At 38.0% G+C, this 21,712-nt stretch overlaps 1 protein-coding gene across 1 annotated transcript in view; it reads right to left on the reverse strand.

Moving 5' to 3' along the window:
- The window catches only part of KDM4C (lysine demethylase 4C), a 265,420-nt gene that overhangs the window by 75,711 nt on the left and 167,997 nt on the right, over positions 1–21,712 (reverse strand). The window contains 2 exon segments of the mRNA XM_069881261.1: positions 8,438–8,546; positions 11,647–11,702. Of these exon segments, the coding sequence (XP_069737362.1) occupies positions 8,438–8,546; positions 11,647–11,702 (165 nt within the window).

The raw sequence follows: 21,712 nt of genomic DNA on the forward strand, positions 1-21,712 counted from the left end.
ATATGAGCCCCATAAAGTTCAATACTGCCAAAGGCAAGGTGCTGCATCTGGGTGGGCACAATCCCCAGTATCAATATAGTCTGGGGGATAAATGGATTGAGAATAGCCCTGATGAGCCCTTTGGGATACACTGGAGGATGAAAAATTGGGCACAAGCCAGCAATTTATGCTTGCATCCCAGAAAAAACAATCATATTGATACGTTGCGCATGTGGTGATCAGTGATAAGCTTTCCTGGATCATGCTGTCTCAAAATTCTTTTCTTACAGATACAATCCTGGTGTCAGTTTTCTTTCTCCAAGTTTTCTAAAACAGTACTTACATTCTGCGTACACTGGACAACCTTAATCTTCTACTATAGCTGCATCAGCAGACATTTTTATATTCCTTTCCCAACTGTTTTAATTCTCATGCTTTGTCTTTTGCCTTATATACGATGTATCATTTTTCAAACTAAATGCCTTTCTATAGAAAATTTTAATATGCAATTAAAACAAAAAAGTAAGCTTCAGAAAACCACAATCTAAATATTAATTCATATAAATCCCAAATCCACTAGCACCCATCATAAATATTCCTGGGGACATAAAGTAAGAACTTAACAGAACACTGTATTTTCAAAAATCGCACACAGATACCAGGCAGTAATGTTCTCAACAACATAGTGACATCAGTATTGACAAATAGAAAGGTAAACTGAGGCATAAAGTGACTTATCAAGTATTATAGTGTGTGCAGAGTTCAAATGAATAATCATAGAAGGATATCCTGATAGGATCTGCTACCTTTTTGGTCCAATTAGAAGATCTTTCAAATGAATACCAGTAAGAAATTAAGCTCTGATAGGAAGTACAACAAGTCCTTTTGCTCTTCAGGATAAGAAGCATTATCATCCCTAAATACTCAAATCATATTTGAAAGTGGACTCTGATCTTTAAAGCACATAAGCTCTTCTGAAAGCTTTGTCAGGAAATTGAAATTAATGCAAGCCAAAGTAAAAGTAAATAAATTCAGCAGTATTCTTTTTTTAATTTAGAATGTTATAAAAACACATTTTTACTTACGCAAAGCAAAACCCTTTAGATAACTCATGATCCTCATATTATTCAGTTGCTACTTTGCTGCCAAAAATTATTAGAGCTTAGAGAGTTATTCCATGCTTGACACTGTAGAATGTGATTTATGAAATGAAACTATTCTTCTTTCTTCAATTTAAAACTCAGTATTTAAACTAGCTCTTTAAGGACATTCACCTATGGACATCAACCTACTTAAGTTATGAGTTACCTTTCTCATACACTTCTTGTATAACTGTACGTGGACCCAACTGTGCATGACACAAAAAACGCCACATACATGATCTCACCTATATACAAATACATATTGTATAGATGGAGATGAGCCTCAAAACATAGACATGACTTATCAGACCTACACATCTTTTTATGGACTACTAATCAGATCTTTAAAAATTTCAGAGGATGTTTATAGTAGAAACCCATTTTACAATCATAGAATCATAGAATAACCAGGCTGGAAGAGACCCACCGCATCATCGAGTCCAACCATTCCTATCAAACACTAAACCATGCCCCTTAGCACCTCGTCCACCCATCCCTTAAACACCTCCAAGAAAGGTGACTCAATCACCTCCCTGGGCAGCCTGTTCCAGTGCCCAATCACCCTTTCTCTGAAGAATTTTTTCCTAATGTCCAGCCTAAATCTCCCCTGGCGGAGCTTGAGGCCATTCCCTCTTGTCCTGTCCCCTGTCACTTGGGAGAAGAGGCCAGCACCCTCCTCTCTACAACCTCCTTTCAGGTAGTTACAGAGAGCAATGAGGTCTCCCCTCAGCCTCCTCTTCTCCAGGCTAAACAACCCCAGCTCTCTCAGCCGTTCTTCATAAGGCCTGTTCTCCAGCCCCCTCACCAGCTTTGTTGCTCTTCTCTGGACTCGCTCCAGAGCCTCAACATCCTTCTTGTGGTAAGGGGCCCAGACCTGAACACAGGATTTGAGGTACGGTCTCACCAGTGCCGAGCACAGAGGGAGAATAACCTCCCTGGACCTGCTGGCCACGCCGTTTCTGATACAAGCCAAGATGCCATTGGCCTTCTTGGCCACCTGGGCACACTGCTGGCTCATGTTCAGTCGGCTGTCAACCAACACCCCCAGGTCCCTCTCCTCCAGGCAGCTTTCCAGCCAGACTTCTCCTAGTCTGTAGCACTGCACAGGGTTGTTGTGCCCCAAGTGCAGGACCCGGCATTTGGCCTTGTTAAACCTCATGCCATTGGACTCTGCCCAGCGGTCCAGCCTGTTCAGATCCCTTTGCAGAGCCTCCCTACCCTCCAGCAGATCAACACTTCCATGCAGCTTAGTGTCATCTGCAAACTCGCTAAGGGTGCATTTTCTTGCACATGAAGTCCTTCTTCCAAGTAAAAGAAAAATTTAGAGGACAGATGAATAGTTAACATTTTAAACACTCTGCTGTCCTTCTTACAGACATGTCCATGTCCTCAGACATTATTTATAGTCAGGCATATCTAACATTTTCCAGATTTTTCATAAGACTTGATAGTACGGTATCACTGCAAGATCGAAACTCGTGAGTCTGCAATAGGATTTGCTCACTGCAAATTATTCTGATAGTAAGTACTATACGGCCAGCAATGTAGATTCTTCTAACATACTTATTAAAAATCTTACCAATGCTGCAGTTAAAGCAGGTACACTAAAATGTATTTTGTACATGACTGCAATGAGTCACTACATTTTTAATAAAATTATAAATTGCAAGAATGAACTATTGCATCATTTTAGTTCAACTTTTTCTAAAATCACAAAGTCTGCTATTTAAAGCTATTTCATTCAGTTTTAAAACAATTTGGAAATATTTTAAAATCTGCCTCAAGATTTCTGTCTATTTCACTCCAATTGCCTGCAAATGCATGCAATGAGTTAGTTAACACATGAATTTATGTACGGTATAATAATTCTCCTCAACAGTGCTTCCAGCAGTATTGTTGGAAACATTGAAAAGTAATCAATACTTCTTTGTATTATAAGAAATACACAGCAACATTGGTATGCATAAATGCATGTGTTTCTTTGCTCTTCCACAAACACAGCTGCAATAGTCCTACCATGCCACTGTAGTTTAGCAAATTAATTTTGTTACAAATTAGAAGAGAGAAGATGTGCGGTGTCCTCAAATGTCTTTAATCCTTTTTTTAGGTTTCATACATCATTAAAATAGAACGACAGGCAGGAGAATATTTGCTCATTCTTTTGAAAGCTCATAGGCATTTTTGCTTTGATTCCATTCTTCAGTGGCATACCACAGAGAAACCTCTGTATTTTCAGAATTGATGTACCTTTCAAAACAATAATCTTTAGCTTTCAAGCTCACTATTATTTGCCTTCAGGTGTGAATTTTAAAGTCTATAGGCTTCTAGAAAGAACTTTACAGCTTCATCCAGATACTGAAAGGCTTGTAGATCAGTCATCATCACAGTGTAAGTTTCTTTTCAAAATAATGTTCCTCACTCAGAGTACACTTGTGCTTATACTCGGTTCACTTGTCAAATACAAATTTGAGGTCATCAAAAGCTTCAGGGCAACTTCAGTTATTCCAAAACTCATTTTCTACCTCTATTCTGTTGGAGAAATAGGATTTCAAATGCAAAAATAATAGGAAACTCTACAGATAAAGAAACAAAGACATCTTGTGTGCATGTTTCAATACAGAATTACAGTGACTGCCTTTAAGGATTAAGTCAAACCAATACGTAAGCATTTTAAAACACCAAAAATACTAAAAGCATATAAGTATTTTGCTACTGAGATGATATGTATTCTATTCAAAACAGTATTTTAGGGTCGACATCTTAAATATATCGATTTACAAACAGATGCTAATGATTCTACTTAAATGTTTCTTTTGTAACATGAAACATTTAAACACAATGGGCACAATGAACCACACTTGAAGTGTTTTTATACAAATGCACACAGCATGACAAATAAGCAGGAGGAGCTGGAAGCCTTGGCCCAGTCCCAAAAATACAACATTCTGTGATTCTGTGAACATTGTCTTTACAGTGTCTACTGTTCATTATAGTTCACAAGTCTTACAAAGGTAAATGACACTAAACTAAATATTCCTGTTGGCTTGGACTCCTTGGCCATACAAAAGTAAGTGCTTTTATTTAATTCTACTTTTAAGTCTTGTTTTATGAAAATATAATGACAGATAAGAATATTTATTCTTTCTTTTAAAGGTTAAGCTTATGTTTGATTTTTTCCTCTCCAGAGACTTTTCCAAGCAGCTATAGTTTGCATTTAAAATTAGAGCTGAGTAATTATCACTCTCTTCAAAGCACAGGCTACCTAGGTACTAGGGGAAAACCTTTTCCCTTCACAATGAAAAATCAAGTTTTACGTTCACATCAATACATTCAGGAATCCACACTCTATGTTCGATGACCTAAGGCTTCACACATACAAATAGTAAAGAAAAACAGGTTTTCAAAATCAGGAGTTTACACCCAAGCTTCCCTTGAAGGATTAAGGACAAATGGAATAAGGCAAAAAAAACCCAAATAAATAAATAAAATAAACAAAGCTGAATTCAGCAAGAAACGTAACCTTTATCTTCTTTGGGTTAACGGTTAAGATGCTGTTAAACTGTGCTGAAATACCAAATGCATTCATGTCACAAACTGTCCTCCAAATCACACATTTGTTCCAAATTGTTAGTTGCTGAAATTCTGCATATACATTAAGACAAATTTCATGTGGTCCTCCTCCATAATATCATTTCTCACCAAGCTTGCCTCTCTTTCACCTGTTGCTAGCATTTACACTGCAATTAAATAGTATTTTAGTTGGATTTTCTGTATTTCCTGTCTTTTCACACTTGCTTATGCGTCTGCTGTTAAACTTGGAGACCACTGGAACAGAAACCCCCTGAACAAAGTGTCCGCTAAGAAGCTAGTATACTGTAGTTTAAGTAAAATACTGTTTTAAAATATGTCATATGGTAAGGTATATCCCTCCAGCCATTTCATTTTAGAACAGCGATTTCAACCCAAAATGTCTAATAAATTAGAACTATTTAACAGCTACAGCAATAAGCAGACATACAAGCTAAGCAACAAAGAAAAGCCTGCCAATATGTTCTTGTTTGCACAGATGTTATTTAATTTGTCAAAAATAAAACATTATTTTATTTCCTTTGATATTCCTTTGTAGACACTACACTGAAGAAAACACATTCCCAGCCTCTCCGGATTTCTGAAAATTAGTAGATCTTATTTGGGTTTCTTACTATTTCAGAGAGAGGGAGACAAGGGAGGGAAGGAGGAAGGTATGAGAGGAGGATAGGGATAAAAAGTGAAATGTCTAAAACAACTAGAACTATTTGCTCCTACATTACAATATCTAGTTTTGGTATGGCTGCACACTACAATGTGATCTATCATTTTATATTTATTTTCCATTGTTTTTTGCTCATTCGAAAAAATATCAACAAAAACATCCAAAATTTTGTAAAGCAATGATGGCATAGTAGGACAGTCCACATTTATTAGCTATCCCATGGTTTAACATAAAGAGCTTTATAAAGGTAGACCCAAAAATGTATTTCTTTAAAAATCTACTGCTTATAAAGGCTCAATATCAAAATAACAACATAAAAAGTTTGCCTTTGCTTATACAATGAACACTCTCTGGCTTTGAATGATGGAGACTGATGAAGAAAGACACCATTAACTTAACAAATAGGACAGCTGTGAAGCAGGAATTGGCTGCTGAAGAGCAATATTGGTGATCCATACAATTTCAAAGGCGAAAACTGGCCTGAATCAATTGCTCACAGATTCCCAGAGCTGATGTCAAAGTGTGAATGCTCAGCATGCTTTTACAGTAGTTAGCAGCAAGACAGATGCTATTGGCTGTCTACTCCAAATTATAGAGTATATGATAATGAAGAAGAATGCAAGTTAAGAATGGAAGTGACATCAAGGTAGGGGAAAGAAGAGACAGGAATTCCTAAAAAAAATAGAATTCATTTGGATATAATTTCTGGGTTCATCTTAAGACAAATAACCCAGTATCAATGGGGATAATTGTTATTCTGTAGCATCAACCGTCAGGAAGTGAAGACTAAGGTAAGGATCACATTTGATTTACGAATTACATGGTATATATGCACAAGGTCATTGACAGCAACCTCTTCAGAGAAGCAGGAACTCCATGTTTCAGGAAACAAGAAATAATTTACAAAAAGTATCTAATACACAGGGCTTCAGAGAAAATATAAAGTATCCATGCAATTCTGTCCAATATCTATTTTTAATTGTTTTGGTTTGGGTTTTTTTTTAATACAGAATACTACCATGTTATTCAGGAGTCTTAGCTTAGCTAGGACATTCACTGTGAAACAGAGCAGAGTAAAACCATCAGATACAGCAATTTATTTGCAACAGAAGCCCAAATTTAAAAGCAAGCCAGCTGTTTGTGGCTTCAGAGCAAGTTTTTCTCTTTACCCAAGGAGCAGCATTTTATTATTTTATTGACATTAAATCATTTTGAAATGGTCAAATTGCCTATATCTCTTAAATTAGTACAAGCCTAGCTATTTGATTATAAATTTGATGTCTCCTGGAAAAGTAAGGTTTAATGAGCCAAATCAGGACTACAGTACTTCCTTCCCACACTGTAAGGCTACCCTTACTACCTGCAGCAATACTACATTTATGGCTGTTATGAACTAGCCTGCCTCTCATTTTTATTGTGTTCAGCTGAGTTCCTCCATAACAACATGCATTCCACTCAAATACAGAAACTCTTTTACTTCAAGAAAGCAGTAAGGAAAGCAAGTACTATATTTCTAAACATTCAGGGATTCACAAAAGACCAAAAAGGTATGTATAGGTTAATATAATCCGCAGTGTTTCAATGCCATTTTACATTGAAGGAGGCTTCAAGAACTGAAAAAGCACTAAGGACAATAAGCAATTTTCTATCAACTGCAGGAAAGAGCAGAAGAAAATGTTCTCAGTTACAAATAAATGATTAACATAATTACTTCATATTCAGCAGAAATTACCTATGAATTGTAAATCACATAACTTCACAAATTTTGGCTCCATACTTCCATAATCAACAATTTAAGACCTAATTAAGCCTTCTTCAAACGGGTTCTGTGTCTCTTACACAGTTCAAGTCATGGACAGCCCAGAGAAAGAATTTCAGCATCTGGTAAACTAAACTTTTCTGTGTTTTCAATCCCTGAATTAACAAGTTCCAACAAGACATGTCTGTGACTGTTTAAAGTCCTCAAAAAATGAAATTACTATATTAAGGTAATACTTAGTGCTTCTATTATCTTCAGATTAGGAAGAATATTTTTCATAATAAGCTAGAAATGTGGTTTACATTATTTTTAAAAGGATGTGAAAAAGTTTTAAAATTTTGAACAAAACTTTAGATTACCATTTGAAGGACAGGCTACCAATTTAAACCACTCCAAGCTGAATCTCCACATTTCGAAATACAGCTACAAAACACAAACAGTAATGAGCAAAATTAAACTAAAATTTAAAGAAAAGATTAATAGTTCAAAATGAGTAAGTACAAGGTCAGGTAGACCAAGAACTACTTTAGAAACAGTGTGGATGGGCTGCTAGTCACTCAGTTTCTATCAGGTGATATCACAGTGATGTACATGCTGACAAATTAAGAAACTGTTGTGTAACACAGCAAGGAAAATACTCTTACATTGCACTTACGCATATCTTCTACTTGTGTACATCCATCTTCCTGAATGACACTGTTACTCCAGATGTAACAGAGGGTGCCACTGTTGGTAGTAGATACCCTTTTATTTAGGTTTTCCACCAGCTTTTGAAATTCCTCAGGGAACAGTGTTTAGTTCATCCAATATAATATGTGATCTGCTTTGTGCAGTTTTCAATGCCCAGACAGTAAAGATACCACATAACAAACAGATCATGCATCCTTTTACCTTCATAAACAGTTTCTTGAAGCAAAAGTACATAATAAAAAGACCTCACAAACATGTACCATGGGATATTACCTATCTGTTTGGGTTTTAACATTTTCATCACCAATACAGTTCCAAAACTGAAACTTACACAGTTGGCAATGGTCAAGTTTCTTATTCTTCTTTCGGGGGGAGGGCAGGTTCAAACTGCTTTTAATAAAATACCAAAGGCCATTAATACCGTTAATGAATTTCCATTATATGTCAAAAAGATCATCTTGATAAAAACCCTGGTTATTTATTCCTTACCTTAAACATAGTTTACTGCTGTGTACCCGGCAATAATCATCACAATTCAGATTTTTAATACATTTCAATTATTAGAACACCTTAATAGCAAAGAATGTATGAAGCATATACAAATATACTACTCACCAACTTTAATCTTTGCAAAGGTATTCTGCTAGTGTCTATCGGTGTACGTTCTGTGACATTACCAAATCTGACTTCTGGGATGGCAATTGCACATATTACATGTGCCCACCTGTGAAGAGTGGCAAGTCAAGAATACCACCAAAAAACCCCCATAGATATACAAGCGTTTAAGATGTTTCATTACTTGATGTGTGGGTTTTTTTAAGACGGCAACCATCTTTAAATGCTTCCTTATTAGGAACTTCTAAGCTTCTTTGAAATACATTTAACAAACCTTACAACACTACCATTTTGTGTAAATACAGTTTCAGACTAGGGCTTTACTGCAGCAATTTTTAAAATCATCTTTCATGTTCAATATATTAAGTGCAAAGGCTTTTTAGCTGTGCTATCTAGATGCATATGTAATGACCATGCTATTTGATTCACGTGCTATTTATCACATACAGCATTTTGGATTAACATTACTCAGACATGAGTCTTAGGCAACACACATTATCACAATCAGACAGACATCCACCGAAGAGTAAAACAAAGTATGCTACCAAGACTTTCTGTTTACAGTCACAAAAGCATAGAAGTTGCAAACTGATCAGATTATCACTCTAATACCCAGCGTGAACTGTATGCCCTTTAGCAGTGAAAGCACCTGTCAAGTGCCTAGGACCAGTTCTACATGTAAGGGTTCAGTGCAACTTCAAGAAGCTTGTCAGAAAGCACTGCTATATCCTCCAAATGCCAGCTCAAAAAACAAATCTCAAAATATAAAAGGCTAAATGGAACCAAAAAGTCTGTCACTGCAAGTGCATATTATATGAAGTAAAAGAGAACCTAAGGACATTTAACCAGGAGCACTCTTCTGAGACTACTTCGAAAATATTTGTTGGGGTAGACCACTGGTAAATTTGAAGAATGGGAAATATTTCCATTCCTTGACTCGTATTTGCCTTTATTCCCTGTCATTCACTGTACATCTTGTCTCAATACTCCATTTGCTCTTTTTTGTAAGCCCTGAATGCCTGCCTCACTACACTTTCTGCAGCACAACAGAGACACACATTATATTAGCATATTACCAGATTAACACAAATGCAGGATGGACCTTGAAGAGGTAGAGTGTGATGCATCAGGACAGAAATGAATTCTGTTTCCTGCACTGGAGTAGTGCTATGTCAATAATTCATTTTTGACAAAAATATCTGGAAAAGTATAATACGACACACAGGGACTAAAAAGCTGCTGTTTACGTGACGTCAAAATATTGGCCAAAGCGTGAAACAGAAGCGGTATATAAAGATGACATATCAATTAGCAAGTTGTAGAGTTTAGCACAAATAAAAGCTTCTACATCTAGAATTTTATAATGGTGACAGCTTTGTTCCTGTTTGAACTCACAGAAAAAAAGTCTTGTTTTGAGACTTTTTCTTTTTAACTTTAATAACACCCTTTTCTTTTCATTGCTGACTGCCCACCTACAAAACTACCTTGTCTTACCATCTAAGCTTTATGGGAAAGAACTGTTATAAATAAAATGCCTCTTCAATAAATCTTCAGCCAAACCTTTACACTATGGCACCTCTCAACTTAACAGGACTCAAAACAATTATTTTCTTCTGCTGACAAAAAGGAATCTCAGCTGTCCTATATGGCAAATTGTTACACCATCCCATGTTTTATTTTACACCGTCTTTTATTCATTAGCTTTTAAATCTAAGTAACACTCATCTTCTCTCTCTAATTAGTATGTGAGAGGGAAAGAAGGGGGGAAGGGAATGAACATGTTGGACTTTACACTTGTTGGGAGAAAAAAGATTTAATTGGAACATACTCGTCTGAAAACTGTTGGAAGTTCAGAATGGTAGCTAATACTGAAAGACAGCTGAAAGACTCAACAATGTATAGCAACTGTGATGTGTTACGGAAACAGGAAAACAAGAGTTGAACTACTTTTACAGAACTCTCCTTTCACAAATCCATAATAGAAACCTACAGAGGGATATAACGCAAAATCAAAGACTTCAGGTATACTTGCGCCAGCAAGTCACTTTCTACAAACCTTTGTGGATTTTTTTGCTATGAATAAATCTTATGTAACATTCCTAAAATATTTTAAATTAATTACAGAAATAATACACTTATATTCAAAGATGGAATATGCAACCTAACAGCAGCAAATATCAAAAGGGCAGAATAAATTCTACTGAGACGACGCTTTTGTCATTCTTTTCCTTTTCATAGTAAAAGTAGCAAATTTAGGGGAGTTTCAAACAGAACTAAAAAGCAGCTGAGCATTTTCAGGTGCAGGTAAAAACCTCCATTAAAGTGGTTACAATATTAATGCTTTCTGAAGGTAAGATCTAGGCTATGAGTTTCACATAAAACCTTCACCTAAGTGGACAATACACAAGGGTCATGCATCCAACTGCAAATTGCAGATAAATACATTCTGACTTAGTAAGTAGAAAAGAATGCTGGAGCCAGATCATGCCTTTTAACTGCATTCCAAAGACTTAAAGAAAAAGATCTACATTATATTGCTAAGTTGCTAAAATAATTGAATTGATTATGAAAAGATGAAACGTGCATAAAGGACTCTTCCACTATTGAGCTTGAAAAAATATTAAGCTGCAACATTTTCTACTTTATCTGTTAGAGATTTACTTGCTGTACTGTTCTGTCATCCAAATTCAGAGCAAAATACTGATGCTGTAAATAGCATGTTGTCAGCAAAAATGCTGGGTTTTGACACCGTATTTAAAAAAAGACACTGCAAAATCTAAAATTATTTCAATGTAATTCAAAATAATTTGTTAAAAACAGTGTTGCTAGAAGTTCAAAGCTATTGTACTAAATTCTGTAATCACAAATTTCCAGGACCAAAGAACAAAATACACTTTGCTCTTTGATGTAGCTTGCCCATGCAAACAATGACAAATGAGCTCTCATTTACCTCCTTCACACAAAGGCCAGCACAATAAAATTTGGAAGAACTAAGTGTGTGCAAAAACTAAAACAAATGTACCTTTTAGCATCTATCTACTTCACAAAATGCCAATGGCACATTTCAATCATAATAACTAGATTTTGCAACAGTTCAGCTTAAAGAGACACTGTCAAATAGTTAGGTTTACAAGTGCTTTGTGCATCAGAATGGATTTGGAATAAAGTTTAAAACAAGCACATACAATCCTGAAGTATGTATTACTTACTTCTTGTCAGTAGTTTGCTTTAATGCACCACCTCTCAAATTGCAGAGACAACATTCCTAAAAATAAAAAAAGTAAAAAAAGTGAGCTTTATTGAATAGTTATTAACAATCAGTTTTACTCAGCTTATCTTAAGGATATGCAATTTGTTAATGTTAGTAATTACTGGGTTACAAACTGCCACTTGTAAGTATTTCATTTCCTTACAGGAAAAATACAAGAATATAGTAATGACAAGACAAAAAAAAGAATGACCTAAAGAAAACTAAATTTTAAGTATTATGCATGAACAAAGTGACAGAAACCCTTTGAAAGCAATACTAAATAAATGGGCATTAAGTCAGTACTGCCATAGAAAGGCCGAATTGCCATACAGATTATTAAGGTAAAACAAAGTAAAATGACATATAAACTGTTTAATAGAAGCTACTGAGAAATTTGCAAGCCATTGATCCAATTCAAATACTTTGAAAAGCTATTTGTTCCTTCCATTTCTCAAATATATAAGCCTACAGAATGTGGGGCATGTTATCCTTTCATCTTTTCTTTTTTTTTTTTCCTTTTTTTCAGAAGTTCCCTTTGCTGCAGTACACCTTTGCTGCCTTGATCTTCAGTACAACTCCATCTGCTCGCAGGGCATATTTCAGTGGTTCCCAGATAATATGTCAAACAGAACTTTTCCTACCTCTACCTAAAACTGTGCCTTTGAACAGATAGACAGGCTTTTCTACTTTCTAACCTTTCTCTCTCTTTCTTCTTTCTCCTCCTTTTCTGAATCTATCTTTTCTATTTCCCTGTCCCTTCACAGGAACACACGAGAAAGTTTTTCCAGTTAGTTAGTTTTCCCCATTTCCATTTTTTTGATCTCTATAAAGAACCAAATACACAAAAAGAAGTCAAGATACCCTGTGCCTGTATAACTATACTCAGAAAGAGAGCTTGTCTCCTGAACCTCTAGATATAAGTTGCCCTTGCAGAGGAAAAATAAAGAAAAAAACAAAAACAAAATCCAAAGAACTATTATGCAATACTCCTGTTGGATCTCATCTTAAAATTTCCAACCACTATGATTATTGATGTCTGTCAGAAATCCAACTGAATGAATTAGAAGAGAAACATTAAGGTGCTGGAGTGCATCCAAAGAAAGGCAAGGAAGCTGATGAAGGGTCTAGAGAGCAAGTCCTTTGAGTAGCAGCTGAGGGAACTGGCATTGGTTGGTCTGGAGAAAAGGAGTCTTAAGGGAGATCTTATCTCTCTCAACAACTACCTGAAAACAGGCTGTAGCAAGGTGGGCGTCAGTCTCTTCTCCCAAGTAACAAGCGATAGAAAAAGCGATTTTCAAACTTCGTTGTGAAAAGACTTCTTTGCAATTTAAGCACATCATTTTTTACCTTGCCTACTAAAAGAAAGGCAAACGTGCAACCCATCCTCTTACAGAGTACCCCTTCAAATATTTAAGATTATTGTAGAGTTGTGAAGAAGAGAACTGAAGTTTATTACTTTACCCGCAAGAGCCTTGGGATAGACCTAACATGTTCCAGATTACAATTCCCTTTGTAATAATAAACAGTTACTATTGAATCAGGAAACCCAAAGGCTTAGAATACCAGTTTCTTCAGGTATTCAAAGGGGGGCTAAGCAGGATCAAGTAGTTTCAGCATATAAACAGAAATGTGGATAAACAGAAAAACAGAATGTGTATGCTGCTATTGCAGCACTGAGTGGGATCTTCAGCTTTTACTATTTGTAACTTTCATAGCCTCTTCAACAGAGGAAATAGCTCATATGGGGAAGGACATCATTGCATAGGATTTTTCTATTTCATTCTTGGATAATAAGTAAAACTTTTTTTTTTCCAGAACCAACGTTTATATCCAATTTGCTGCATTTTTGTGAGGGTTTCTTACCACATCTTAGAAAACCTGCTTTTTTATCAGGCCCAACACAACAAGACAGAAGCTCATTGCGGGTGGAGAGGTAGTGGTGAAAACAGGAGGCGGGGTGGAGGGAGTCTGGGACAATGGGGGAAAGAAGGTGGGGGTAGGTGGAGGGTGTGAAGGAGACAGGAACAGAAGATTATCTCTTCTCCTTCTAAACAAAGAAATGGTGGTAATCAGAACTACTTTAATGCTATTTACTGTTCAACTTCCCTGTGAAAGAAAGTTCAAGTGAACAAACTTCATGCCATTCTAGATACACAAGCCAGATTCAGTCTAATGTACTGCCTCTTACTTTAGTTTCAAATAATTAATCTTTCAAATGCTGTTCAACCACCATACATAATCACCTCTTTCTTTCCTGCACATAATTCTCTTCCAAATATTTGTAGATTCTTATAGAATCACAGAATCATAGAATAACCAGGTTGGAAGAGACCCACTGCATCATCGAGTCCAACCATTCCTATCAAACACTAAACCATGCCCCTTAGCACCTCGTCCACCCATCCCTTAAACACCTCCAGGGAAGGTGAATCAACCACCTCCCTGGGCAGCCTGTTCCAGTGCCCAATCACCCTTTCTGTGAAAAACTTTTTCCTAATGTCCAGCCTAAACCTCCCCTGGTGGAGCTTGAGGCCATTCCCTTTTGTCCTGTCCCCTGTCACTTGGGAGAAGAGGCCAGCACCCTCCTCTCTACAACCTCCTTTCAGGTAATTGTAGAGAGCAATGAGGTCACCCCTCAGCCTCCTCTTCTCCAGGCTAAACAACCCCAGCTCTCTCAGCCGCTCCTTGTAAGACCTGTTCTCCAGCCCCTTCACCAGCTTTGTTGCTCTTCTCTGGACACACTCCAGAGCCTCAACATCCTTCTTGTGGTAAGGGGCCCAGAACTGAACACAGGATTCGAGGAGCGGTCTCACCAGTGCCGAGTACAGAGGGAGAATAACCTCCCTGGATCAGCTGGCCACGCCGTTTCTGACACAAGCCAAGATGCCATTGGCCTTCTTGGCCACCTGGGCACACTGCTGGCTCATGTTCAGTCACTGTCAACCAACACCCCCAGGTCCCTCTCCTCCAGGCAGCTTTCTAGACAGACTTCTCCTAGTCTGTAGCACTGCACAGGGTTGTTGTGCCCCAAGTGCAGGACCCGGCATTTGGCCTTGTTAAACCTCTCATCCCATTGGACTCTGCCCAGTGGTCCAGCCTGTTCAGATCCCTTTGCAGAGCCTCCCTACCCTCCAGCAGATTGACACTTCCACCCAGCTTAGTGTCATCTGCAAACTTGCTAAGGGTGCACTCGATGCCTTCATCCAGGTCATTGATAAAGACATTGAACAGGGCTGGACCCAGCACTGAGCCCTGGGGAACCCCACTCGTCACTGGCCTCCAGCTGGATTTCACACCATTTCCCACCACTCTCTGGGCCTGGCCATCCAACCAGTTTTCCACCCAGGAGAGTGTGCGCCTGTCCAGTCCAGAGGCTGACAGTTTCCGAAGCAGAATGCTGTGAGAAACTGTGTCAAAGGCTTTACTGAAGTCCAGGAAGAGCACGTCCACAGCCTTTCCCTCATCCAGCAGCCGAGTCACTTTGTCATAGAAGGCAATCAGGTTAGTTTGGCAAGACCTGCCTTTTGTGAACCCATGTTGACTGGGCCTGATCACCCGGTTCTCTTGCATGTGCTTCAGGATAGCGCTCAAGGTCACCTGTTCCATGACTTTCCCTGGCACTGAGGTCAGACTGACAGGCCTGTAGTTTCCTGGGTCCTCCCTGCGACCCTTCTTGTAGATGGGCACAACATCAGCCAGCCTCCAGTCCAGTGGGACTTCCCCAGTCTTCCAGGACTGTTAGAAGATTATGGAAAGGGGTTTGGCCAGCAATTCCGCCAGCTCCTTCAATACCCTTGGATGAATCCCATCTGGCCCCATAGAGTTGTGGGTGTCTAGTTGGGCTAGCAAGGCTCTGACCACCTCCTCTTGGATCACGGGAGCCTCATTATGCTCCTCTAGCTCCTGGGTTTGTACACAGACGGAATGACCCTCCTTACAACTAAAGACTGAGGCAAAGAAGGCATTAAGTACCTCAGCCTTTACCTCATCCTCTGTCACTGTTGTTCCTTCTGTATCCAATAGGGACTGTATGGTCTCCCTAGTCCTCCTTTTATTATTTATATATTTGTAGAAAGATTTTTTGGCATCTTTCACAGACTTGGCCAATCTGATTTCTACCTGAGCCTTAGCACTTCTGATTTTTTCCCTACACAATCTCACTTCCCTCCTGTAGTCCACCCAAGAGGCCTGTCCCCTCTTCCAGAGCCCATAAACATGTCTCTTCTTCTTGATATCACTCAAGATCTCTCTGTTCAACCAAGCTGGCTTTCTCCCCTGCCGGATTTTTTTCCGGAACATACATGGGGATTGCTTTCTCCTAAGCTGCTAGGACTTCCTTTTTGAAGAGCTCCCAGCCCTCATGGGCTCCCTTGCCCTTGAGTACCGTCTCCCATGAGACTTCGCCAACCAGCCTTCTGAAGAGATCAAAGTCTGTCCTCTGGAAATTTAATGCTACCGCCCTACTAACAACCCTCTTCACTTGTCCTAGAACAGAAAACCCTATAATCTCATGGTCACTTTGTCCTAGGCGTCCACCTACTGCCACATCCCCCACAAGGCCTTCTCTGTTCACAAACAGCAGGTCCAGGAGGGCACCCTCTCTTGTTGCTTCATTCACCAGCTGTGCAAGGAAGTTGTCTTCCATGCACTCCAGGAACCTCCTAGACTGCTTCCTTTCTGCTCTATTGTACTTCCAGCAGATATCAGGAAGATTGAAGTCTCCCACAAGAACGAGAGGCATTGATCTAGAGATTAACCCCAGCTGTTTATAGAAGAGCTCATCAGTTGCTTCTCCTTGGCTGGGCAGTCTGTAACAGACTCCCATCACAAAATCTACCTTCTGGTGGGCTCCTCTGATTTTATCCCTCTGATTTTAACCCACCCATTTTAACCCACAAGTTATGATATCCTAACTTCTTCATATATTTTTTGCCAAGCTATATATTCTAAATTTTCTTAACTACTCTTTAAGGTGATTCAAATAATTTTCACATTCCATTTCTGTCTATTGCCTTTCTTTGGATGTCATTAGGATAACCACATGCTGCCACCTATACAGGTACATTCTCAAGGTATGTGAAGAATTGTTACTATCTTTCTTATCCTGAATATATTTTGGTTTCAAAAAAAACACCACTCAACTGGAAAATTTGCAGAACTACACAAGTGTGAGATAAAGACTTTCCTAAATGAGATGCTAAGGAATCAAATTATTAAGGTTTTATACACGTTCATTCACCATGCTGAAATTATTCTCAGATAATACAACAAAAATTCTACTAAACAGTTATGGGCACAGCACACTGTTTCCCGTAAAGTACCACTACGGTCATGGGAAATTTGATTCTAATTGGCATTCAGTTCTCAAAAGCAAGCACTTATATGTGGGAATTACAGCATGAAACAATGCACAGATCTTTAAAACCTACACAGGAATCCTGAAAACTATTTTAGCACAACCACAGAGCAATCCCACAGCACTACATCCCCTTCAGTCTGATTCACCTTAGAATCTTACTTAGAAATCAGCAGAGGAAAGATCTATTTCTTCAGCTCTTCCTTTGACTGATTTTGACACCCTGAGTGAATGGATCATGTTTTCATAGAATCATAGAATGGTTTGGATTGGAAGGAACCTTACAGATCATCCAGTTACAACCCTCCTACCATGGGCAGGTACACCTTCAACTAGATTAGGTTTTTCAAAGCCTCATTGAACCTGTCATCGAACACCTCCAGGGCTCATTCATGGGGGATCTGCAACTTCCCTGGACAACCTATTCCAGTGCCTCAGCAGCCTCACAGTAAAAAGTCTTCCTAATATCTAATCTGAATCTGCTCTCTTTCAGCTTAAAACCATTATGCCTCATCCTGTCACTGCACTCCCCAATAAACAGCCCCTCCCCAGCTTTCCTGTAGGCCTCCTTTAGGCTATCAGTGTTGTTTGTCTTTATAAGCAGAGGTTGGCCATCATAAAAGTGAAGATACTGAAAAACAGAATAGGTCCAACCTGGTAGTTTCTTAAACAGTAGCTGGAGGTGCAAGATAAAAACAGTAGAAAGAGATGTGCAGCCAACTCCATGACCACACAAGAGTAACAAAATAAATCAAGCAGCATAGAAAATAATATTTGAAATGGAACAGCCATTCAGGAAGAGACAAATACCACAATCTCCTAAAAAAGGAGCCACGCAGGACTTCCTGACTATCTGATCATCCATTTATTTGCAGTTCTGCACAGCACGGTAGAATAGCATCTGGAGACTGGGGAAGAGATCCGGAGTCTGACTCAATAGAAATCTTTGTGGAGGAGAAGCCTCATTCTCTACTTTCACAAGCAAAACTTCAGTGGATTTCCCATCTGTGGATCCCTTAAAATAATTTTTTTTCAAGTACTTTCTTCATACTTGTCAGAAAAATCCTTTAACTGATAGCTTCTCTATTTTGCAAAATAACAGTGGTCTTGCTCCTATTTTATAAGCTTTGATGTTCTTATCCCAGCTTACTTTAAAATTCATTACCTGAATAATTATTAACTCTTCCTGCTTCTAGTAGGTACTTTTCATTTTTAGGAAAACTTGACTAGCTTAAAAAAAGATGAAGACATTTTTTAAAAAAGAGAGGCAAAAAAAGGGGGGTGCCTAAAGAAAACAAAGTAGCATAAATATCCTCATAACGAGCTAGAAAAAGATCTCACTTTTGCAGGAACCTTAGGAATCAAATTTCATTCCTTCTCAAAAACCATATGCACAAATCTTTGGCAAGTAGACAGCGGTGGTGGGTAATAATTGTTCACTTTCTGCTGGATACAGGCTATAAGAACTTAGACCCATAAGAACTGGAAAATTTCAACAGTGTTCATAGCATATCTGGTTGATAAGGACCACAGGCTTAAAGCCCATTAAATCCATTTTGCAAGTCATGCCTGCATTGCAATATATTGTCCTGTATGCACGCAACATCACTATTACTTTACCTCCAGTGTCAAAATACTGCAAGCAATGAAAACACAGGGGACCTGATATTTAGAAAGACTAATAATCCTAATGCAGGTATAGCTGCCACAGATGGCAGTGCAATAACATATACATTAGCAATTATTACCCATGTCCTCACAGAAAAAGAGAGAGTGTTTGTGCATCCATGTGTGTCTGCTGTCAGCCTGTGTGTAAAAATCAAGATAGGAACAGACTTCATTATAGAGCACCACCTTAGAACAAACCCAATCTCTGATTCACTATTACTTTGCAAATCCTTTAAACAAGTAATTTTGTCGTTTGTATTTGCATTAAATAATAATTTCTTAAGCATATTACTTTACAGTTATCTAAATTAAATCTTAGACCATTTTAAATTGCTCATCTGCTTAAAAAAAACTCCATAACATCCTAGAATCATAAAAGAAGACTCACTCAATATCTGTAGAAAATAAGATGTCTTCAAATAATTTGCAATCTTTATCACACTAACACTCACTTCATCTTTTAGATTTTTTTGTGGAGATTATGCATTTTTTACATAAAAATACAGATCATATCCACAGTTTCTGGATTAAACAATTCCCCTTGCTTAAAATGAAACTGAATTTTTCAAACAGCATTCCTAAGCTGGTCCATTTTTCATTCCTCTGATTCAACCACTGCTAGAAATGGCAACAAAAGTCTGAAGTCAATGTAAATTAACCATGCTTCCTTCAGTACATACATCCAAAAGATGGATCACCTTTTTAGAATGATATGCCACTACTCAGGCATAGCTGCATATTAATTATTGTTGCATGGATAAATGCAACACAAAACCCAAGCCTATTCACACTCATTTATATTTAAAGTAAATGCATTTGGCTGTTACTAAGCACTGTTTACACTCTGCCAAAATTCAAAGTCACGTTGACAGTAACGTTTATAAAAAGCAGTTTTCACATTTCCATATTTACATACTTACTTTGTCAGTAACTGCATTCTGTATGAGATAGGATGCTGTCTGACATAGCAAGGCAACAGAGTTCAGAAAAGCCATAGCACAGGGATATATACGAAGTTATACAATGGTTATTCTTATGGACAACTATGAACATGCCCCACATGATCCCCTTTCTTGTTAAACTGCTATTTCTCCTTACCTCTAAGACATTTTAAATTAAAATGGTGTCTCTAAAGCATTATATTAGTCCAGTTAAATGAAATGTACTAGGTATGACACAAAAAAAAAAAAAACAAACCAAGACTAACCCTATAGCCCAAGAAGCAAAAGTGGGAGGGGAGAAACAAAGCCAGGGTTAAAGAACCTGTCACAGCGAGACAAGGCTCGACTCGATTGCTTCACTTGGTACAAGGGAACACATGTTTAAATACAGAGGTTTTCCTACCCTCAGCTGGAAAACGTTGGTGTGCAGAAGTGAACAGCAGGTTAACATCAGGTTTCTTGTGCAACTGAAGAAATCCACGAAGGAAACTTCAATTATTGACTGAGGTGATTTCTACCTCTTCCCAAAGATCAAGTCAGTGCTCAACAAAACCCATTTTTTGTCAGTAGAAGAAGCGAAAATAAAAATGACGAAGATCTTCAAAAGCCTTTCAGAAAATGATCTACAGAATCACTTTAAGTGTTGGCAGCATCATATGCAGCTGCGTGTCAACTCAGAGGGGAACTACTTTGAAGGTGAACATAGTTGATTTTCTTAATTTGTTAAACAGGAGAAGTTACAGGCACAGCCTCAGGTTTTTTGGGTCAGGCCTCACATATCACTAGATGAGGACATGATAAAATAAATTGCGTGTTGTTCCTAACGAATTTTGTCTGAAACACTTTCAACAACTCCCTCATAAAATGTATACTCTGAAATCACCCTTACAATCTCCTCCAACTCTTTGACATAGCTGACATTAGGAATTTTTTTATAAGAGCAAACCTGAAGTCCCTTAGTCAAACAACCACAAATTTTTCACCTACTGTCTGAAATGCAATGAGAGGAAATCCTCAGTGATGTCTAGCAAAGCATGTTTGGTTTATACATCTTGCATTCCACATCCAGGGAGATATGTTCACACAATGTTCACCTTTGAACTGCAGCAACTTGTTAAACTCATGCACTTCCACCTTCAGGACCTCTTCCCGAACACTGGCCAATATAATTGCTCCCTAATCCACTGACAGTATTCTAGCTTCAGTATCTTGCACTTTTCTCTATTTAATTACATCCCATTTCCTAGAATATCTCAATAGTTTATGGAGATTTTTTTCATTTCTGATTAATCATACATCAAAGACTTCACACACACACACAGACACACATACACACACACAAATAAAAGCTTGTATTCAGATAAGATCAGCTGCAACAGCTTATGCACAGGACATAACTAAGCAGGCAGCAGTTGGTCAGGCCAGGAAAGAGAAGACACTCCAGTGTTTGAGAAAAGCCAGTAAAATCATGAGGGACTTGGAAAAACTAGGTGGTGGCTAACGGAGAACAAAAAGGAGTTGATTCAAAACAACCAAATTAAAAATGTTCTTCACAGATTCTGTGACTGTTTGCCAGATACGGATGCTAAAATTTAACACCAGTTGAAAAAGAAGCTGCATAAGTTCATGGTAGACAAATCCAACAAAGCTTACCTTTTACTTCGTAAATACAAAGACACTGCCTTTGACTAAGGAAGCTTCTTATTTGCATATTTTAGGAGATTAAGAGAGCATTGGGGAATGCTTGACCAAGTCATATATTCTTCCCCAGGAATTCACTTCTGACAGTGCTAGAGAGAGGATAACTGGTTAGAACAGATTTGGTTTTGGTCATTATGGCAGATCCTACTATCCTATGTAACCTACTATTTTAAAGCTTTAAAAAATACATTTTAGAATGTCTTAGAAATTATACCTCCATATTAGGAAAATGTTAATACTTGGCACTACTAAGTATACACTTTGATTTAATTTTCTTCTGTTTGTAAGGTTTCTGATTCTGAAAAACAAAGAGAATGCTTTCACCAAACTTTATTATTATATTATTACTATAAAGTTAT

Source organism: Phaenicophaeus curvirostris, chromosome Z, assembly GCF_032191515.1.
Source record: "Phaenicophaeus curvirostris isolate KB17595 chromosome Z, BPBGC_Pcur_1.0, whole genome shotgun sequence".
NCBI lineage: Eukaryota > Metazoa > Chordata > Aves > Cuculiformes > Cuculidae > Phaenicophaeus > Phaenicophaeus curvirostris.